Source organism: Peromyscus leucopus, chromosome 14 (genome assembly GCF_004664715.2).
Source record: "Peromyscus leucopus breed LL Stock chromosome 14, UCI_PerLeu_2.1, whole genome shotgun sequence".
NCBI classification, from domain to species: Eukaryota; Metazoa; Chordata; class Mammalia; order Rodentia; family Cricetidae; genus Peromyscus; species Peromyscus leucopus.
The window spans coordinates 81,554,690-81,579,279 of NC_051075.1; the positions used below are offsets into that span (position 1 = coordinate 81,554,690).

The 24,590-nt window shown below is 37.6% G+C and overlaps 1 gene segment (V, D, J or C); it reads right to left on the minus strand.

The window, feature by feature from the left end:
- Positions 1–4,772: 4,772 nt before the first annotated feature.
- On the minus strand, positions 4,773–5,493 carry LOC114685213. The segment is given in 2 exon segments: positions 4,773–5,278; positions 5,388–5,493. Coding segments are annotated over 2 exon segments (552 nt in total).
- Between the last annotated feature and the right edge of the window lie 19,097 nt (positions 5,494–24,590).

A 24,590-nucleotide genomic window follows, 5' to 3' on the forward strand; every position in this document is an offset into this window, starting at 1 on the left:
CTTATTGTGGCTATAACATCCATTTCTCCAGTGAAGCAAAGCTCAACATTGTGTATATCTGTCTCCTTGTCATTTGGATGCCTTCTTTGAGAACTGTCTACTCAAGTATTCAGCTCATGTTAAAAGATTTTTGTTTTTAACACATATGTACATGACATGCATGTATATATTCATACAGTTGTGTGTGTGTGTGTGTGTGTGTGTGTGTGTGTGTGTGTGTACCTTCAATGTTCAAAAGAGGGCATAGGGTCCCCTTGACATGGAGTTACAGAAGGCTATGGGTCATGTGATATAGATGCTGTGGATAAAGCTGGTCCATCATTACAGCTTTGTTAGCTCAATTTTACAGCATTATCTATTTGCTTGCTATTGAACACATGGGCACCTCATGTTTGTGCGGTTATTCATTATCTGATATTTGAGTTATTAATATTGATATTTGCTCACTTTGTCAGACACTGATTTACTTTCTAAAGGCCTTGTCTTGATTAAGTTCAATACATCTTATTGGTTTCCCATATTTTGAGGTAGGATTCAGGAAATCCACACCCATGTTGCTTTCTCACAAACTTTCTCTGTTATCTTATTATAGTTTTATATTTTAATGTCATTTACATTGCTAGATACATATACTGCTTGAGACAAGCATCAACTTCATTTATTTGTCTATTTTCATGTGTTATATACTTTTTCAATATTACACTATTATATATTAATTCAATCTTTAAATCTCAAAATTATATTCATTTAAACAAAAACCAAACTCTCTCTCTCTCTCTCTCTCTCTCTCTCTCTCTCTCTATATATATATATATATATATATATATGCTCAAAACTTGTCATGACTGACACAAAACAGGTAAAATTGTAAAACTTCTGGAAGTAAATTTGGAGCACAATCTCATAGGTTTCTTGGGGGGGGGGAGCAATTTTATTTACAGAGACCAAAAGTTTAAGAACAAGCGTCAGAAGACACAACTGAGATTGTTTTAGCTAGCAAGTTCCTATAAGGCAGAAAGATCATTAATAAAGTGAAATAAGGAAGAAAGACATTTGGATATACACTTTAATTAACAATTTTAATATAATTACATAATTTTCCTGCCTCCAATCTCCCATCCCTCCCTCCCAAACTTCTGATCTCCTCTTCCATATTTGCTACTGTCATATACATATGGATATACACATGCAAACACATATATGCATAGATATATACATAAAATTCTGCTTAGTCTGTTTAGTGCTGCATGTACATGATTTCAGGGATGAGCACTTGTATATTTCAAAATATTTATATAGAATAAATATAATTATGAGCCTACATACAAAAAAACCAGGCAACTCAACTCAGTCACAATTAAGGAAAAAGCAAATAAATAGACATACAGACATTTTTTAAAACAAAACTTGTGTATGTCCAAATATGTTTAAGGAAAATTCTAATTTTTTAAATCACCATTATAATGCAAATTAAATACAAAAGGGCATGTCCATCACACATCTTAGGATAACTTGTCAGAAACAGAAGATGACAAGTACTAATATCAATATACAGATGAGGACATTTTGTTGGTTGAGTATAGATAAGAATGGTCACACTGGTGTGCACATGCTTCAACAAACAAAAATTAGCATCATTATAGCTTCTCCCAGTCAACTATTGGGCTGTGTATTGGAAACAGGAACATGTGTCTGTAGCTAGAGTTTTCCTGCCTTGCCCACAGTCAGGACAAATCTTTGTCACCCTCCAGGCCCACAGCCGCTCAGACCCAACCAAGTAAACACAGAGACTTATATTGCATACAAACTGTATGGCTGTGGCAGGCTTCTTGCTAACTGTTCTTATAGCTTAAATTAATCCATTTCCATAAATCTATACCTTGCCATGTGGCTGGTGGCTTACCGGTGTCTTTACATGCTGCTGGTCATGGCGGCGGAAGGCGGTGTCTCTCTGTCTCAGCCTTCTGCTTCCCAGAATTCTCCTCTCTCCTTGTCCCACCTACTTCCTGCCTGACCACTGGCCAATCAGTGTTTTATTTATTGACCAATCAGAGCAATTTGACATATAGACCGTCCCACAGCATGTGTCAATGAGATGTCTATATCACCAGCAAATATTGCAGAATTATTCACAGGAGCACAGTTAAGAAATCCATGTCATTATGAAGTTCGAAGGGGTTTGTGTGGTGTGGAAATCAAGGAGATAGGGAGAGGAATGGCAAGCAAATCTGATGAAAACACATGGAATACACATATAGAATGATCAAAGGTACAATATAAATGATTAAGCATAAATTGATCACAGTGTTTGTGGAAGAAGTAATGGATAAATGAAATGAGAATTTATCAAAAATTCTGTTATGTGCTCTGTAGAGTAAAAATGCATATTCCTATGAGCAAAACTCTCTGGATTTAAGTTACACTAAATAAGATAATGCCAGTGTATGGAGGCAAAATCTGACTCAAGATACATGAAGTATGAAAAGGTGGAAGTCTGTAACAGGAGAATATCGTTCTGATTCCCAGGGGCTCAGGTGATAAGAGGAAGCAAAAGTGGAAAAACACAAAGTCCCAGTTTTACAGTTTATAACATACAGGTGGAATTTATATTTCTAAATCTTTAATGATGTACATTAAATATTTGAACCAGAAAAATGACAAAAGACAGCATAATAATGGTTGTTCTTCTGTTTCCACAGTGTATGTATAAGTTATATATGTGATAAAACATTAATATATGAAATAGTTATCTGCTAATGAATGGTTAAAAACAAACTTCAAACAGTGGTGGAATACAGTAGTTGAAGTCTACTGTAACTTCTCATGATTGTACTTCAATATGATACAAGAATATAATAAAGAATTTATTTTATAGGTGTCCTGCATACATGAGCATGTTGCTTTCTTATTTTTTAATTTAGTTTACATTTTAAGATTTGGTTTTCTTCCCCTAGCTCCTCATAGATTTTTTAAACACCCCCCTAGCCATCCACATTCAACTTTCCTGTCACTTAGAAAGAAAAACAGAAACAGGAAAAAAAAACAAATTTAAAAATACCCAAAGAAGTCCATTTGTGTTGTCAAACTATTCATTATCATGGGGCCTTCACTGAAGTGTGGCTGACATAACCAGTGTCATTCCACTGTAGGGAACTGACTTTCTCACAGTGCTATCAATTGTGAATGACTTCATTGCTTAGAGTGGGATGTAGTGTCCATTTCCACTACTTCATGCTTGGATATTGTCTGGCTTTAGCTTCTATAGGTATTGTTCATGCTGTCACAGTCTTTGTGAGTTCATATGTGTATCGGCCATGTTGTGTATGGAAAACACTGTTTCCTTGAAGTTTTCCACAACTTCTGCTTCTTACAATGATTATACTCACACTTCTGTATAGATCCCTGAGCACTAAGGGGAGAGGCATGACAAAGACATCCTATTTAGGAATGAACATGCCAAAGAGTCTCCCTCTCTAAAGTTTGTTCAGTTGTGGGTACCATGTTGCTCTTCTGAAGCATAGCAAGGATATTGAAGCAGATCTTTTGGACAACTGGCTAAACTCTACTGCAAACTTCAGATTCCTCCATGTCCCTGTGATATGACTTGATGATGAAATAGCAGCTTCTAGTTTCCATAAGTTGATTCTTATGGAATTTGCTTCTTTACACACTACTGAACATCGTATCTGATAAAAAACCACTTTCATAGACAGACCCTAGTACACCTGCTCCAAAAGTTCAATTAGCAGAGTCACTCATACCTTATGAAGTGCCCAAAATGCAGTGCCTCAGGGATTGAACTCTAGTGTTCCCTCATAGGTTCATATGTTTGAGTTCTTGGTTCTCATTGGTGGAACTGTTTGGGAAAAATTAGGAGGTGTGGCCTTATTGGAGAATGTATGTCATTAGGGGAATGCTCTGAGGATTCTAAAGACTCATTGCTATTTTAGAGACCCCTGCTTCCTGCCTGTGGATCAAGCTGTGAGCACTCAGGTGCTGTTCTAGCCAATAAGCCTTTGCTCAACCATCATGTCCTCTAAGCCTCTGCAGCTGTAAGCCTAAATAAATGCTTTCTTTTTAAGTTGCCTTGGTCATGGTCATGATGTTTTATCACAGCAATAGAAAAGTAACTAAGACAGATACCATTAGTACTTTGTACAGTGAAGAGAACTTGGCAGAGACTGAAGTTGGAATTTCTGAGTCTCTTAGAGATCTCAGCTATCTCTGTAAGTGATAATATATAATCTATGTGATCTATGATGGCAAACTGTGTATGGGTATGTGTACACAATTTCCTAGGTAAATAGATCTTGATAAATCTCATTTCTTATGCAGTTATCATGATGGGATCAGTTTATACAATTTTCCATGATGAACAGAGATGAAAGTCATGGAACAATAAGCTAAATTAACTAAAAACAGAGCTGGGCAGATCTGGACCCAATGTGCACAGTCCTCAGAGAGGAGGCGAGGTTCCAGACCTGTGAGAGTTTATGGTCTAGTGACCTTGGCCCCACCTTCCCCTTGGTTTTCTCTTAAACATAGATGCTATTCTTATCAAGAAATCTGACCAAGGCTCTGCCTAGAACATGAATAGCCTCAGGAATGTCCATGAACTTCCTTATCATGTGGTTCCAGTGACCGAGGCAGGATTTTCAGATCCTCATAGTTGTCAGTTTGCATTTTATTCATGGGAGACTGTGCCTCATTTAAAATAGTGCAAGGAGAATATGTAGTGTTTTGAGGATATGGGATCCCTTCAGAATATATATTTAGAGAGAATTTCCAGGAAACTGTAAGAAAATAAATGCAGCCCAGATATCTGAGAGGAGTGTGACTAATCTGATCCTGTCTGCAGATATTCCTATGATGAATTTATATTCTTTCTGTGTGCTGTGTGCCCCCTGGTGGCCCTGAGTGGTCTCACAGTGAGGTTTATGTCTGGGTTCACACTGAAGTCCCCTCACTGTGTCTTTAGCACAGTAATAAGTGGCAGTGTCCTCAGATCTCACACTGTTCATTTGCAGGTACAGAGTGTTCTTGGCATTGTCTCTGGAGATGGTGAATCGGTCCTTCAGGGATGGTGCATAGTTTGTGGTACCACCACCTGGATTAATATTTCCAATCCACTCCAGCCCCTTCCCTGGAGCCTGGCGGATCCAGTACATCCAGTAGTTACTGAAAGTGAATCCAGAGGCTGCACAGGAGAGTTTCAGGGACTCTCCAGGCTGCACCAAGCCTCCCCCAGACTCCACAAGCTGCACCTCACACTGGATACCTGCAAACACAGAGAATCCTGTCAGTAAATTGCCACACAAGCTCTATGTTATATCTCTCCTCACCATGTCCACCAAGAAACCCACTATCTCTTCACTTAAATAAATTACCATTTAAAAAAGCAACAAGGAAAACCCAAATCAGCCCCACATCCATGGTGTGGTCTGTGTTAAGTGCTGAACACAGAATGGGAAGATCTGAAAACCAGGACTGATCTCCTTTGCCTGAGTTTTAGGGTCAGTGCCGGCCTGGTTTTTATGAGAAGAGAGGGACCTCATTTGCATATCTTCTTGCTATATGACAAGCTTTGTAGTTGGAGCTGAGAAATGGCATGTCCTTATTTGTTTGTAAATGTGCTGGGGAAGTCTGGCAATAAAGATAATGGTAGGAACTTTTTGTACCACACAAAGTTTTATTCTCCTTGGTACATACTATGTATCATCCATTTCATTTAATACTTGCAAATGAAAGATTCATTTTAGGGTTAACTTCAGTCTGATTCTTCCTGTCCTGGATTATAGAGGGCAGTGAGCATTGCTTTGTTACATGCTCTGGAGACTATTTCTTCTACCTTGTTAGCTTTCAGCCCTGACGGGCATAACACTCCCCAAGTGCAGCTGCCCCCTGAGGTTGGGAACTCCCTTCCTGTGCTGAGAGCATGTGACCTAACTGAATTCTAGTGTTCAGCTAGGAATCTGAAGATGCCTTGTCCAGATTTGTATGTAGCTAGAAGTTTTCCTGTGTCCCACTCAGTCCTACAACTGCTCAGACCCAAGTAAACACAAAGAGGCTTATGTCAATCATAAACTTAATGGCCTATATTGCTCAAGCTTCTTGTTAGCTTGCTCATATCTTAAATTAACCCATTTCTATTAATATATGAGTTGCCACTTGGCTGTGGCTTACCTGTGTTTTCACATCTTGCTTCTCCTGCTGGTGGCTCACAGTGTCTCCTACCTCTTCTTTCTCCTCCTACTATCTCTCTTGGTTTTTCCTGCCTGGCTCCATCCTGCCATGCCATGGGCCAATACAGCTTTATTTATCAACCAATCAGAGCAACATGTATTTACAGAGTACAGAAAGACATCTCACAGTGTTTGTGTGTACTCAGGAGTGTGTAATTCTTCTTTTATTACCTATTTCAGTTCTCCCATCCCTGCACATTTTCCTATTTATTCACTAAAAATAGGGGGCAACTGAGAAGCTGAACCTCAGTGTATAGCTCAGCATTTGACTGTAACCTGTGCTCCGTGATTACCTGCTCAGGACTCCCAGAAGCATGGCCCACTCCTTACACCCCTCCCCTTGGCCTTCTTTCTTACTCACTCTCTTTCATGCCCGATCCCAGGCAGTTACTTCTCCTGATTCTACCTGGAATCCCTAAGTTTGGTTCTCACTTTCTAGAGGCCATGGAAATAGACACACAGGATAGGTTTCTGTTTGACATCTCACTCAAAACAATTCATCATGAATGACACCAGGTGGTTTTGTATTCAGCCTTCAGTGCTTCTCTGGTGACTGACATGAACAGGACAATTGAACAAAAGATTTTTATCTGTTTGTTCACTGATTCAAACTGAGTGGGCTCCATTTTCCAGCATTGTAAATAAACCAGCTGAGCTTTGAGATGTCATAGGAGAACAGAACTGGTTTCACTCTTTAGCAACACAAGCAAAGTAGACTAGAATGTGGGTCAGCTCATAGATCCCTGCACAGGACAGAAATGGAAGAGGGATGGTGATTTCAGGAAGCTTAGATATAGAAAGTTTAGATACACAAGATCATGGTAGAAACTGTATAGCAGGGAGTGACTGAATTCTGTGGAAGCAAAATCTGCTGGAAGAAAGAGTCAAAGAGAAAAATCAAGAAGATTTCATCTACAGAGGGCACCACTGATCACCATTAGCCCAAGGTCATCTGTGATGCAAACTCAAGGTTGTTCAATAGGTAATTCCACAAAAAAGAAAAAGAAAGAGAAAAAGAAAGAGTAGATATGTGAGGGCAGAGAGGGAATGCTGGATATCAAAGCTGCTGCATTTGAAACCCAATATATAAATAAAAAAAGGTGTATATGAAAATTTCACACATAAATTTCTGAAAAGGAATCAACTTAATAATAAGCATGAGGCTCTAACTTAGAAATATAAGAAGGTCTTAGATCAACTGGGTCACACACACACACACACACACTAATAAACAAAATATTGAAACTGTTACTAACATAGAAAAGAGAAAACATTAACAATAACTGTATCTTATTTTGTATAAGATATAAAGTAATTAGATAATTTTAGGAGGAAGTAATGTTAATTCTGTAGTATTCACAGAATCTTAGGAGGGGTGGATGGAGCTAAAGTAGAATCAGACAACTTAATATCACATTGCAAACATGAAGACAGATGGTGAAATTCATAAATAAGGAATCATTAATTAATTCATCAAAAGACACATGTTATTACTATCTAAATCACAACAAATTTTGGTAGAAAGAAGAAGAAATGAAAAAAAAAGCAGTTAGATGCTTTATTTAAATTCAAGGTTACCACAGTTAAAGTTTCTGGATATGCCAGTAAACAACAGGTAGAAAGAGTTTGTAAAATTAATTGGATGAAAAATAGAAAAAGTCAAGTATGTAATTTTCAAAATAAAATTTACTTTAAATATAAATTATAAGAATAAAATATTACAAAAAATAAATTGTACAGTGAAAATATAGACCCAAAAGAGAGTTTAGTATCTAAACTGATTTCAGTTAATGATGATATTATCATGGAAAACCATTATCAACCTACATGGATTATTATATGTTATACAAAATCTACTATGCAAAAGAGTAAAGTGTCTTACAATGGTTCCTACATAGGAAACAATGCAACCACCCTAAGATCTACTGGCATCTGCAGTTGCACAGTTAACAGTCAGGCAGAGATCATTCAGGAGCCTGCCAATAAAAATATGGCCATAAATATTGATATGTGTAGGACTCTCATTTGATGCAATAGATCATTGGGGCTGTAAGTCCACTGTCTATCGAGAGATCTATGCTGTGTCTTGGCTAGGAGACAGAATGTGCAGGGAACTGGTAAAACTAAATAAAGCCTGGAGTATATTAAATTATATATAATATACAGTGTCCCAAATATACATAGTATATTCCATGTACATTTATTGAGATAGGACCACAAGGATAATCTTAGAGATTTGTGTGACCACATGTTTCAATTATACTTCTTCAAAAATAAAATTATTCAAAATAAATATATTGTAGAAGACTAGATCAACAATAAAATGAGAAGATATCATGAAACTAACTTCTGGAAAAGATATCAGAAACAAAGTTAGCAACATTTAAATTAGGAGATATTATTAAATAACTCTCTGACTTAAAGCCCTCTCAGTAAGGAGGAAATCATACTTGGTACTGGAAACCTAGGCAATACCCAGTGTTTTTCAAGTCATAGGTGTTGGAGGAAAACATATACCTGCCATTTACCAAATAGCATAATCTTGAACTACATTATATTTTTCATCACACTAACAGATAAGTGTAGTTATTTCCACTCATCAAACAAACTTCTCTCTGAAACACCTGGAGACCATTACAGAAAACCATAACAGAGAAAAATGTAGAGTTGTGAAAACAGCAGAGATAAACAATGACATCATGAGGATTGCAGGCAAATGGATGGATCTAGAAAAAATCATCCTGAGTGAGGTAACACAGACTCAGAAAGACAAATATGGCATGTACTCACTCATAGGAGGATGCTAGATGTGGAACAAGGATGACTGGACTGCTACTCACATCACCAGTGAGGCTACCTGGAAAATAGGACCCCAAGAAAGACACGGAGAAATGGATGAGATCTACATGAATAGCCTGGACATGAGTGGGAGCAATGAAGGGCGAGGGTCGAGGGAAAGAGAGTGGGAGATCCTAGCTGGATCAAGAAAAGAGAGGGAGAACAAGGAATAGGAGACCATGGTAAATGAAGACCACATGAGAAAAGGAAGAAACAAAGAGCTAAAGAGGCCCACAGAAATAAACAAAGATACCCCCACAAAAGACTGCTGGCAATGGTCGTGAAACCAAGCCCAAAATGATTGATCATAACCCCTATAGTTAAGGCTCAGAGATCATGGGAAAAGAGGGAGAAAAGAGTGTATGATTCAGCAGAACAAGCATTTTGCTGTGGAGTTCTGTCTCCCAGAAATATTAGAGGAGATACACCCATTAAATCTAACCAACATGGCTACTGAAATGTGACCTAAACAATGATGATAGCAGACATAGTAACACAGAAGGAGGGAAATTTACTCGCTTTCAACCCTAGTCAAAGGCTTACAGACAACTAAGGACCTGTGTGTGAAAGAAATAGTCTTCTAGAGGAAGAGTACACCAACAGGTTTTTCAATACAAAAAAGCCTTAAAACATATTTAAAGAGACATTATATGGATTTAGAACCTCAAATTTTTATATTTAGGAATCTGTATTTGTATACATATAACATATATGTATACTTGTTTATAAATGTATACACACATATGTATAATATATATACATATGGAGGATTAAATTTGAAAGAGAGCAGGAGCAGAATAGCATATATGGAAGAGAACAGAGTAATAATCACTTATGGGAAGCAAACTTGTGTTTGAAAAACACACTTTAATATTACAAACTGAAGAAGTTTAAATTTCCATTTCTCAATATGAGACACTTGAGTATGTGAACTCACAAGCAAAATCAGAACCCTTTATGTAACAGTGACTATATAGGTCTTACAGAATGAAACTATGAAAAGGATTTCTGGGGAATCTCCAATGGAGAAGGCGGCAGCCACACTAGAGGTGTCACTCAATTTTGACTGTACATTCTCTTGTGCAAATTTCATGTTCTGGGAGCACTGAACACACCCTGCATATTCTGTGCACACAGCAGGGATGTTTTTGTCAGGCTGTAGACAGAAGTTGTGTCTGGTCGGTCTGCAGCCATTCAGTCCCACTTAAATACACAGAGACTTATATTAATTATAAAATATTTGGCCTATTACTTAAGTGCATAACAAACTGGCTCTTACACTTAAATTAACATAGTTTTTCTCTATGGTTATTCATGTGACTTATTTCTTTTTCTCAGTACAGCATTCTCATCTTATTTCCCCTGCATATGGCTGGTGACTTGTCTCTCCTTTCCTCTTTCCAGAATTTGTCCAATCTGGTCACCCCATCTGTATTTCCTACCTGGCTATTGGCCAATCAGTGTTTTATAAAGCCAACAGGAGTCACAAAGATTTACAGTGTATAAAGGAATTATCTCACAGAATTTTCCCATCTTTTTCTTTTCAAAACAAAAACCTTGAATCTAATCTCCTTTATTTAACTTTTTTAACCAAAATTGTAAACAAAGACAAACATTCATAATCCATTTTTTGGCAAATGTGAACATAGATTACTAGACTACTTTCTGCTGATTGGGGACACTGGTGACCTTTGGTGATACTGATAAAATTTGGAATTATAGTTAAATCTTGGCTATAGTAGTCTGTGAGGCTGTATCATCCCAGCCAGTTGCTTTGAAGCTATTCTTGATATTGGATCATCTAGGACATGGCTGTCATTAGAGGCCTTTCAGTGAGTCTTGGTTGATGAAAGTATATTAGCTTGGAAGCAACCCAAAGGTTCTCATCTTCTGTGTAAACAAAAGCATAACCTCTTTTCCAAAGTAACTTATCCTTAGACCCAAATTTGGAAGTCAAGATACTTTTAAATATATATGCTGGCTTAACTTAGCAGCACCCCCCCAATCAAATGTCTCTCTGTAGTTTAAAAAAAATCCCAAACACAACACAATAACATACAGTATCCAGACTCTCTGTGTATTTTCCATCTTTATGTGTTTTTTTTAAACTCTTTCTTTTTTTAAGGACTTTCTCTTCTCTTTTTCTTTTCTCTCTCAAGCCTATGTATATTTTTAGATATATTGTAACCTGATTAGAAGTTTTTTCCATCTAAATTTGTCTTTATTGTGTATACACAATCCTTTTAATAACAGGAGAGATTTTAAAGCTGTTAAGATGCTTCAGCTGTGTGGCTAGGATTAAAGCAGAGTTTTGGCTGCTGGTTCCACCCCACTTGGGCTTTCCAACATGGTACCAAAGAGTCACGCTTACCTTTCCAATATTGGGAAGCAGTATTAAATAGGATGAAGCTGTGTTTTTAAGCTCACAGCTGTGCTCTCAAGCCCACAGGCTGTAGCCGGGGCTGGGAGAAGCCTCTCTATACCTAAGCTTTTGAGAGAGACTGCAGGAGCCCTTCATGATGCTTAGCTCATGGCTGCTGGCATCCACCTCCTTCTCACAGACACCTGTCAGGAGGTGAGTCTCTGTGCTGATGCTAGCATGAGAATTGAACACCAGGAAGCCCACTGTGGCTCCATTTCTGTGCACTAATAATCCTTTTCAAGCTTTTCCGGTCTATGTGGATCAATGCCCTACAGTGAACCCCAATTGTAGAAGGAAGTCTCTGTCCCACCTGGTCCTCCAGTTGTTCAGTCCCAATTAAACACACAGAGACTTATAATAATTATAAACTGTTTGGCCTATTGCTCAGCTTATAGCAAACTGGCTCTTAAACATAAATTAACTCATAATCCATGTTTATGTTGAGCCACATGGCTTGGTAGCTTTTCTCAGTCCTCTGTATCTGTCTGGCAAGCTATCTCTCCTTTCCTCTTTCAATAATTCTCCTAGTCTGATCGTCCTACCCATAATTTTTGCCCCATTATTGGCCAATAAGCATTGTATTAAACCAAGAGGAATAACAAGCCTTTATAGTGTATACCAGCATTATCCCACAGAAACAGGTTCACACTAAAGTTTCTTCACTGTGTGTCATGCAGAGTAGTGGGTAGCAGTGTCCATAGTCCTCACATTTCTCACTTGCAGATACACAGTGTTCTTAGAATCATCTCTGCAGATGGGGACTCAGCTCTCTATAAGATCTATTAGTGCTCACTATTGACATTAATAATCCCATTAATTAGCCCTCCCTTGAGACTGGTTGATGCAGTGTCTGTCCAACATGCCTGAAGCCGATCCTGACTGCACACAAGAATCTCATGGATCCTGAAGAGATTACTAACACTCCCCCTACCAAGAATCCACCAGCTGCACCTCACACTGGACACCTGCAAACGCAAGGATTTCTAGTCAGGAAACTGTCACACATGTCCAGCTTCCTTTCACTCATGTCCCTTCCCACTCTTAGCATCTGCTTCTTTATAAAAAGCAACAATGAATTCCCAGGTGAGTCCCAATTCTATGGTGAGTAGGAAACCAGGTCTCGGCTTTTCTGCCAGAGCTACAGGATCAGGGCTGGTTTGGTTTTCATGAACTGAGTAAAAACTTTATTTTCTTGTGTTTCTGATAATGAGGAGTTCTGGATTGGAAGTTCCAAAGGGACTTTGGATCAGTTACTACTCCAGATGATAGGCATGAATGGATAAAATATCATAAGAATTATTTCTGTTTTGGATCCAAGCATCTAGGCTTGCCTTAAATCCTTCTAAGAAAATAATAAAATGTTTATAGTTTTTGGAGGAGTAACATAAAACTAAATGAATATCTAATGCATATATAAATAAATTTGCTTTAGGTTATAGCCAAGTATACTTGAGCTATATAGCTAACTATAACTAGTTATACTACATATAGCTTACTAGAGCCATGGAATTAAACCTGAGTAATGTAAAAATAAATTTTATGAATGCATTTTAGTAATAATAAAAATCATATAGAAATCTCTCTCTCTCTCTCTCTCTCTCTCTCTCTGTGTGTGTGTGTGTGTGTGTGTGTGTGTGTGTGTGTGTGTGTGTGTATTAGGATGTCCTTTTGTGGGATGTGTTTGACTAAACAACCTTAGGAGTCAAGTCACTATTTAATGTCCTCCAAGCAAGTAAAGGAGGTTATATATTTGATTACAGCAGTTTGGTGAGGAGTCTTCAGATGAATCTAAGGCCTCATTAGAATGTTCCCCCATTCCCCAGTCTACCTGAGGATGTGAGAGTTCCACAGAGGTTGTGGGTTGAGTTTTAATATTAAGACAGTGAAAATGTCTGCCCACATCTTCTTAAGAGAAGATTGTTGCTTCCTAATTTTTCAACTGAGGAATTTATTCCACTGTGACAGCAATTTTGTTTGTAATGACAAAATGGTTCTGTGGATTGTGGCATTATGTTTCTTTTAACATTCCCAGGAGAGTGACATAGAATCAAGATTTTAATGATAGTGATCTGACTTGGGTATTTCGGGAAAACATTGTAATTCATTAAGGACTGGTCTCTAGAGGATTTCATTTGGTTAACTGGTTTGTATGTGGTTCAGTGAGAGGAGGAAATCCTGGTGAAGTACAGAAATTCACTTGCCAGAACCTCTCTGCACCTGCTCCTCTCTGTCTGGTGTGTGCTGAGAGCACCACCTGCTGACCCACATCCTCCTGCAGGTTATTATTGTCTGGGGCTCTGCTTCTAATATTCAACTCTAGAGTTTGGCTGTTGAATAGTGCTCATCCATCTCAAGGACATAGACTTTGAGCTTCCTCTGTGTGGCTGCCCTTGAACTTTAGACCACTGAAGACATGGTGATGGAGTCAGCAGAGTGCCCTTCTCTTCATAGAAAGCAACATAGAAGGACATTTAATACAAACTTGCATGTACTCTGATCGTCTCACCCGGTAATGATTTATTGGTGAAATTATTAAGGCCACTCCACATAGTTAAAAGGATATTTATTTAATGGCGTAACTTACAAATTAAGGGATAAGTAGGTCTCGGGGTCTAGGGAAGGTGTATCACAATCCAACAGTGTTCTCTGGAGCTCTGCTCGGTCCATCTCCACTGTTCAGGGTCGCGGAACAGAGAGCGCGCTGACCCATCCAGATCTTGGGTCTCCAGGCACCAACCATGGCCCTGCCTTTTAGGCATGACAGTTGCGGAAGACTCAGTGGAGTATGGAACTTCCAGATCAAAGCTGGAATGGCTACCCACTACAATGATTCACTCAGCTATGTATGAGACTGGGCTGAGAATATATTTGCTGAAAACTGTATGTGGATTTTTATGTTTTTTTTTTTTTTTTACCTTTATTCCTAAGAAATGAGATACTCTGAAAATATTGTACCAATTTGGTGACCTCTAGGAGAAAGTAATTTGTTGGAGGTACTAACTTCATCACACCATTCTGTAACTGAACCAAAAAGTGACAAGATCAAACAATCAAAAACTTATAGAATGAATATTCACCTCAATTCAGTTCAACTCACTGAGAAAAATGGAGACATTAAACCAGGTCTCTGCAACTCCAACCACTCATTCATTTACAAGTCTCTTGCTGTGAAACAAACAATGAAAGCAGCCCATAGGAAATATTCAGATTAAGTTACAAGAATAATGAGAACAAAGTGAACTCATGATATAGAGAACTGTGGTGTGGTGATATTTTATTTTTTCTGAAGTGTGATTTTATTTGTATGTTAATAAATAAAGTTGCCAGGAGATCAGAGGTCAAAGCAAGCCATAAACAGAAGTCAGGCAGTGGGAGCACACACCCTTAATCCTATAACATGGCAGGCAGAGTCTCTGTGTGGTCAAGGACACGGCCAAGTGAGGTGACACACGACTTTAATCCCAGTACCAACCCTAGAGACCTGGAGGTCTGTATAGATAGGCAGTCATGAGGAAGTCATGTGGCTGGGCTTAGAGCCAATGAGAAAGCAGAACAGAAAGGCAATAAAAACAAAAGTTATAGGGGAAGAAGCTCTCTGTGGAAGCTGCTGCTGGTGGTAAGCTAAAGCTAGTCATGCCTCTTGCTCTGATTTCTTTGGCTATTAACTCTGTATTTGACTCTGTATTTCTTATTTAACAAGACTGTTTAGAAATTCATCTACAGAGAACCTTCCTCTTGAATACACAATGCCATCTCTTGAGGAATCTGCCTCTTGGATACATGCTGCCAACTCTTCCTGAAAATTCCTGACATTAAATGGTACAGCAAGACGAGTATGAAATCATTAGCCATGGAGTATAATTAATGAAGGCTTGTTGTTTGCTAGCAGTGTTCCTAGCTTTGAAGACAGCACAATCTAGCCAGCCGTCACTGCTACCTAGCACTTTTTTACAAATGACAAGTATTTTTCACCTGCTGCTTATCAGAGCACCTTAGAGGCAATGCTACTGTTGAAAACTGAGTTTTTCAGATAGATAACATGAGATACATGCTCTCTCTCACTAACACAGGCTGTCAGATCTGGAAGTTTGCCTTTTAGTTCACTGTGATGCTTTAACACTGTGGTTTAGGAAATGGATACCAAATCAGATAAAAACAATCCCACAAGACCTACCAGGGTTTTGTGTGAGTCTTTCTGAATACAAACAAGACATGGGCTAGGGAGCAAGTTTCAATGAACCTCATGGCTCATTTGCAGCTTTGAGCCCTGGTTTCTGGTCACTTGTATTTATTTGATTGCTCTAGAACATCTATTGTATAGGTACTACTTCCATGGCTGAAACGAGAGATATTCCTCTTCTGAATTCCAAAGTGGGATGCAAGCATGTAACCCATGGACTGTGGGACACCATTATGTGTCAGTGCAGGTAGAGATTCTGTGTTCTGGTTTCATTCTTGTTGCTGTGACAAAATACGCTGACCAAAAGAAACTGAGTAGATTTGTCCTATGATTCCTGATTGGGGGAATTTGGGGTAATAAAATGAAGTACCTAATCACATCCTCAGTCAATAGCAGAGAAAGAGAGAGAATAAATACATACATGTTTACATGTGATCAGCCACTCTTTACACAAGTCCAGAACCCAAAGCTCAGTAAATGGTGCTGCTCAGTTTGGGAGGGGTCTGTCTACATCAATTAAGGTAATCAATATATGCCCACAGGCTAGCCTGATGTAGAGTATTCCTCATTATTATTCCATTTAATAATTGGGAATATTATATATGGTTAACAGGCTGTTGACTCTGTGTAGGTTAGGATGATCTATACAATAAAGCAATCTATGTAAACCAGCAAGCAGTGTTTCTTTATGGTCTCTGCTTCACATTCCTCTCTTTGTTTCTCTCAACGATGGAGTATAACCTGTGAAATGAAATAAACCTTTTCTTCACCTAGTTGCTTTTGGTTATGATGATTATTACAATTAGGACCAAACTGGTGTAATAACCAAATGTAAGTTTTATCTTACATCAGGAGCTCTACTTGATTTCCACATAGACTACAGGAAGGAAGAAAGATGATTCAGAAACCGAGAAGGGCCCCTGTGCTGGCTAATGCTCTGTCAGATTCATGACACAATCTATTGTCATCTGAGAGGAAAAAAGCTCAACTGAGAAAATTCCTTCATAAGATCTGTGTGTAGGCAAGATCATTGTGCATTTTATTGCTTAATGATTGAGCTGGGGAAGCCTATCCCATTGTGGATAGAGCTTCCTACCATATACTGTTCAGGGGTTTCTAAGAAATCAGGCTGAACCAGCCCTGGGAAACAAGCTAGTAGGCAACATTCCTGCATTGCTTCTGCTTCAGTTCCCACCTTGAGTTCCTGCCCTGACTTCACTCAGTTAGAGTACAGCATGAGAGTGTGAAGTTGAAATAAGTCTTTTTCATCCCAAGTTTGTTTCAGTCATGGCATTTTCTCATAGCAATTAAAATGTAGGAGCGTGCCTCCAGTTCAGCATCTGCATCTGGTAATCAGGTTTCAGTTGTGCTACGTGAGTCTGATATCTCTGCAGTCCGTCCTGTTCATCAGAGATGTTCTTCTCTGGGCTCACAGTGTATTTAATCACAACTGTCCACCCCTTGGAGGAAGTGATTGTGCCCTGGCCTTGGACAGCAGAGTCATCAAGATCAGGAGCTTCTGAGAGAAACCTTTTCTTGGACAGTAACTTGCTTGGAATAACCTGAAGTATAATGCAGACATTCACCCAACAATGGCAGAGGAAACTTCAGGGATCACAACCCTGACACCTGTCAGTGGTGGTAAAACAGCCTGGCCTCAAGATGAATCCATAAGCTCTGGCAGCTTGGCCAGTGACTCTTTTGATCACTTGGACAATGGACACAGCAGGGAACACATGCTGGGACAGGAATGCATGGCTCCATTTTAATGCACAATAACCCTTAACATAACACACACACACACACACACACACACACACACACACACACGTGCACACGTGCACACATGCATGCACACACACACGGGGGGGGGAGACAGAGAGAGAGACAGACAGACAGAGACAGAGAGAGGAGAGAGAGAAACAGAGACAGGAACAGAGAGGCAGAAAGATACAGATAGAAACAGAAAGCTAAATCTCAGTTACAGGAATGGATCTGCCCTATCATCTTTTTGGGTTGCACTTGGTATCGTAACCACTGGACATCAGCCTGTATTTTAATTTAATTTCTTATAAGAATTACAGAAAAAAAACTGTATAAAGCAGGACACGAGAAATAACTCAAAAAGAGAGTCATTGATCTCCCATCCCCTGAAAGCCCTGTAGCTGCTCAATAGGGCCCTGGTGACACTATGGCATATCAGTTTCTTATGTTTCTTGCTGCATCCATGCACTCAACATTGCACCACAGTGTATTTGGAGTGTCACACTAGTACTACTTGTCAGCCAGCCTACATCATTGGGTTTCAGAGATGGAATAAGTATGAAGACCCAGAGACTTTCCAGTAAAATCAGTGCATTGGAGAATGGGAACCAGGTTAACACCACAGTCCAGGAATGTATTTGTGTGGGGAGTCAGCTCAGGGCCTATTTATGGATGTATCTTCATCTTTGAATTTTTCTGCCCCTTGTCTGTGAAGTGTGCTCAAACTGTTGTTTGTTATTCTCAGTGTCTACAATATTGAAAATTCTGGGGGGCTGGAGAGATGGCTCAGCCGTTAAAGGCTAGGCTCACAACCAAAAATATAAGAAAATTCTGGGATAGGGTCAAGAACTTGGATCTAGTTTCTCAGCAAGTCAGCTGACCATTGTGTAGAGCTTAAGAAGGGCACATGATACTCCTAGACAAACATGAGCTTATTGTGGCCTTAGGGACTTCAGCAAATGTAGTAAGTCAGAAATCCTTTCCACAGAGACAAACACTTACAATACATGTTCCTAGCATCACCTATATTGACTGTGTCTACTTTTGTCCTACATCTATGCTGAGATGTAAACCTGCTGTGATTAGAAGACCAAAAAGTAAGTCTCTAGACTTTTGATCCCAAAAACGGATTTCAGTGTGTAAATTCTCAATACAATACTTACAAATTTAATCCAAGATTAAGCAAAAAAGACCATCTACTATGATGATGTAGGCCTCATTCCAGAGATGTAAGGGTGTTTCTATGTATATAAATTTATGAATGCAATCCACAAATACAAAATCTCTGTGATCATATCATTAGATTTAAAACATGATTTTAACAAAATCCAACACCCATTCTTGATAAATGTTCTGGAGACTCTAGGGATATAAGGAATATTCTTCAACATAATAAATGTAATATACACAATTCTCAGCAAACATCAATTGAAATGTGGAGAAATTGTCAGCATTCCCACTAAAATAAGAAACTAGAGAAGCTTATATACTCTCTATATACTTTTTCAAAATAGAACTTGAAATCTTATCTAGAACTTCAAGACAACTAAGGAGGTCAAGTGGATAAAGTTAGGAAGTGAAGAAGTCAAGGCATCTTTATTTGTAGATGATATGATTGAATATACAAGTGACCCTGAAAATGCCATCTGAAAACTCCAACAGCTAATAAACACTTTCAGGAATGTAGCAGGATACAAAATAAATACATAAAGATTGGTGACCTTACTATATTGAAATTATAAGCAGGTTTAGAAAGACCCTGGGAGGGGAAACAATACCATTCACAAGAGTCCCAAAAATATATTGAGGTAACTTTTACCCAGCAAGTAAAAATCTATATGATAAAAACTTCAAGATAATGAAGAAAGAAATTGAAAAGGCTAACAATACATGAAAAGATCTCTCATGCTCATGAATTGGTAGGACTAAAACAGTTAAAATGGCCATTCTATGAAGAGCAATTACAGATTCAATACAATCCAAAAAAAAAATTTCAACACAATTGGTCATAACAATGTAAAGGACAATTATCAGCTTCATACGGAAACAACAACAACAAAAAACTCAGCCTAGCTAAAGCAATTTGTAATTAATATAAGAACTATTGGAGGTATCACCATTCATGACATTTGTAAGAATAATTGCTAAATGATCTTATAATAAAGAAACCAGAGCTAGATATTGGGGTGAAAACTGAGAGATCATTAGGATAGAACAAGCCACAGCCACAAGTTCTTACTGCTAGAAAATCCTCACCCCAATAGAGAGCTACTTCCGGTATACTCACACCTATATGCCTTTCTGTGCACTGCCATCTTACTTCCTCTCTCTGCCCAGCTACATCATTTCCTCTTTCCTCTCAGCTCTATGACTTCCTGTCTATCAGTGCAGGCCTCCAGACCTCTATGGTTAGAAAGTGCTGGGATGAAAGTCTTGTGCCACCATGTCTGACTCTGTTCCCAGTGTGACCTTGAACTCCCAGAGATCCAGATGAATCTCTCCCTCCCAAATGCTAGGATTAAAGGTGTGTGCTACCACTGTCTGACCTCTATATTTAATATAGTGGGTGGCTTTTTCCTCTGATCTCCAGGTAAGCTTTACTTGTTAGAACACAAATAAAATATCACCACACATATCAAATTGTACTATAGAGCTACAGTAATGAAAACAGTATGGTATCAGCATAAAAACAGAAATGTTGATCAATGGAATAAAATGGAAGACCCTTACATAAATCCAAACACATAAGGACACTTGATTTTTTTAAGAAATAAGCCAAAAGTACAACTTGAAAAAAAAGGGCAACATCTTCAACAAATGATGCTGGTCATATTGGTTGGATGTATGCAGGAGAATGCAAATGGATCCATACTTATGACTCTGCCCAAAACTCAAGTAAAAATGGATTAAACATATAAACATAAAGTGATATACACTGAATTTGATTGAAGAGAAATTGGGGAATATTCTTGAACTCATTGCAAAGGAAAAGAATTTCTGTAAAGAACATTGATATCACAGGCAATAAAATAACAATGAAATTTTAAAGTTTTTGTTTGGCAAAGTACATCATCATTAGGTCAAAGCAGCAGGCTTCAAAATACAAAAAGATTTTTACCAATTGCTCATCCCATCCTGGAGTAATATCTAAAATATCTAAAGAACCTCCCCCAAAAGGATATCAAGATAACATATAACCCAATTAAAACTGGGGGTATATTTTCCAACAGAATTATCAAGAGAGTAAAGTGGCTGAAAAGCACTTAAAAATTTCAACATCCACTTCCATGAGGAAAATGCATGTCAAAACTACTTTGAGATTTCAACTTACACTACTCAGAATGTCCAAGATCAATAAAATAAATGAAAGCTGATTATGGCATGGATATAGAGTAATGGGAACACCTGTTTATTGCACATGAGAATGCAAACTTGTGTAGCCATTATGGAAATGAGTGTAGAGGTGACTCAGGAAGCTGCAAATAGATCTACCTCAAGATTCATTTTTGTCATATACCTAAAAAATTTTATATCCTAAGATGGAGACACTTGCTAAAATATACTCACTGCTGCCTAGATGTCACTCAGTAGTTGAATGTATAAAGAAAATATGGTGATTCACACAAAGGAACATTGCTCAGATGTTAAACATTTGAAATCATGAAATTTGAATGTAGATGCATCAATCCAGAGGGAAAATAATCCTGAGTGAGGTAACTCAGACCCAAAACAACAAGTATGGTATATTTTACATTATTTGAATATGTTTACTATTAAGGTTTAGGTAAGCATATTATATTCTACATAGCCACAGATACTGGGTGTAGAGTAAGAGAGTAGAAGGTCAGGATGTATCTATCTAGAAAGAAGCAACAGAATACAGAGTTATGAATGGGAGGTGTGCAATGGAAAAGGAGGATAAAATGGGGAATGAGTTAGAAGAGAAGACAAGGAGGGTTAAAAGAGAGGAGGAAAAGGTAAAATAAGGGCCAATTGAGGGTTCACATAGAAACCTAATGAAGTAGAGGCCGCTTAAATTACATAAATATATGAAGGCAATCTAAATAGAATTTTATTTATTAGAGTAAATGGAGCCCTAGCTGGACACCTCTCATAACCATGTGAAGCCTCTAGATCTGGCAGTAGGTTACAAGTAATCAAGTCATGAGCCAAAGAAGTCTCATGCAACCCCCAAACAATGCAGTCTGCTCCTAAGGGTATTACTTGTTGTCCTCAAACTGACACTAAGGCCCTATTATTAAAGGCAATAACTCATTGGATTCATGGGTAAGTTGAGCTGGTGCCTACCTAGAGCTTTCACCTCTATTGACTAGTGTTTACACAACTAGAAGGTATTATGCATGCTACCGGAGTAGAAAGGCAAATGCCAGCCCAGCCATAACTCTATGATATGCTTGCCTGGAAGATGCACTAGTGCAATACTAGTATAAAGCTTGTGGGAATAACCAACCAATGTCTGACTGCCTTTACGGATCACTCCACAGGACAGAATACATCTATGACACTGCTTTTATGACCAAGAACTTGGGAATAGTACTCCATGGAACTAGGGAGAAGCCAAATACTACTGTTCTTCTAAAGGAACATAGAAAAAGAACTTCTCCTAATGACATTCTGCTATACTCGTAGATCGTGGTTAGCACAGCTCTTATCAGAGAAGCTCTCTCCTTCATTAGATGGGCATAAATATAGAAACCCATAACTGCACAATGTGCAGAGGTTGAGACACCATGGAATAGTCAGTCCTAAATGGGAACTCTAGAATAGGAGGCAGAAAGAGTGTCAGAGTGAGAAGATTTGGCTGACAACAGGGGAAAAGGCTTTCTAAGAAAACAAAGGAAAGAATCAATTGAGCAAAGAGACAGAATACAGTATGAGAGGAGAATGTTAACAGCTAGACTTCAGACAAGGGCCAAGATCCAGAATTTCCAAAGAATTACAGAAAGTTAAATTCAAAAAAATACAAGTGACAATCAACACATAAAACGTTAATGTGAATAGACACCTTTGGGAAATAAAGGAAATATAGATAGTCAATAAATATTTTTAGAAGTGTTCAATATTACTGGACATCACGTTAATTCAGATTAAAACCATGTTGAGATACCAGCTCACCCAAGTAAAAATGTCTTCCATCAACTAATCTGACAAATGTTGGGGGTGGTTTTGAGAGAACGCCGCCCTTATTCGCAGTTGGTGGTTTTGAAAATTAGTCCAACTGTTACAGAAATCAGATTGGAGATTTCTCAGAAAACTAAAACTAGAACTCACATATGACACTCCTATGTCTCTCCTGGAAATATCCCCAGAGGACCCCATTCCTTATGTACAGGTATTTACTTGCCCATGTTTCTTGCTCTTTTGTTTACTTCAGCAAAAAATTGAAACCAAACTAGTTGTTCATCAACAGACTGAAAAATAATGTGTATGAGTTATATATATGTATACACACATATACATACACATATACATATATATACATATATATACATATATATATATATATATTAGGAGAATATTGTTTATCTCCAAAGAAAAATGAAATTATAAAGTCCATAGGAAATGGATGGATATAGGATCTAAAATATAAACTGAGGTCACACAAACACTGAAAGGATTAAAAACACAATTCCACATCATACTATGAATCTAGACACACACACATAAACACACACACATGTCTCTGTGTAAGACAAATGTACATGTGGTGTAGTGTATTTTATGTCAAAGTAAACAAGAACAGCTAAATACTGAGGGATAAGGAAGGACTTAATGCAGAAAAAGAACATGAATTATGAAAGAAAATATAGACAAACATTTATCTAGCTCTCACTCTATCACTCTATCTCACTTGATTTTTTTGGTTTTAGGACAGTGCATAAAATATATTTGATAGAGAAATTATTATATCCAACAAGAAACTCCAGAAGTTTGATTTCAAATTGCCACTCTAACAGAGAATCATTAAGACAATTTTAATGAAGAAATAAGTGTGTTATATTCCAAATAATTTAATTATGTTCTGTAAGCTTCATAGCTTCAGTTTTGAAAAAAATCCATGATTTAAACACAAGAAATTACAGAAAATTATGTTACATTTTTACCATTCTATACAGTAACATATATCATGAGGTTTTAATTCTTTGTTAGTAGTGCACATGACTTTATCTTTTGGTTGGCTTTATTTATAATATAGTTTTGCTAAGAATGTTATATAATGATATAACATTTGTTTATTATTATCTGTTGAGAACCATTCTGGACAAAGATATAATGGACTGATCAGGTCTTCAGAGCACAAATAACACATTTTTCTTTAACAGCCAAAGAAAAACCTTTTTCAAAACATAAAACTATCCTTGGTCTTCATTGTCTCATACTATAAACGTTTCTCATCGATCACTAAAGTTTATTCTCCTTTAGGAAAAATACAAATTAGAAAGGTAAATTCATAGGAAGAATTAATTAGATGATGTTAGCAACATAAAAACCGTTAACTCATGCCGTGATTTAAAACTAATAAAGTACCAAGAATTCTTTTTAAATTATTATTAAGTTTTTAAATTATGTTAAAAATGTGACAAAGCTCTATGTTTTGTCAATGTTTCTGTAAGGAAGCCTATCATAAAATTGAACTATAAAATTTTTTAATGTAATATGTATAACACAAAATTGATTTTTATCAAAAGTTAGGAAATTTCATTCATGAATGACCAAACTTTACAAATACAATTCCATCTTGCATTTTGCTTAAGCTTTATATCATACAAATAAATTTCATGTACAAGACGGATATTACTGTAATAATCTTTTTTACAAGTCCCAAATTATTGGTTTCGATTAAAACTGTATTTTTTCAAAAGTAACACATAAGTGCAATCTATAGTAGAAGTTCAACATATTGAAATATTTGTCAACAATTTGCAAAGAAATATTTCTAAATTCAACATACACTTGAAAAGGAAACATCTGCGTTTTTGTTATTTTCTATCTTGTCTCCTTGATTTCCCTCTTGCCAAATAGAAATTTACCCACATTACAATTTCTCATAGTTCAGCAAGGGCTTCTGTGGTAGATACAGCATTACGAGTTCCAGAGAACTTTCCAGATGATAGGTAGTATA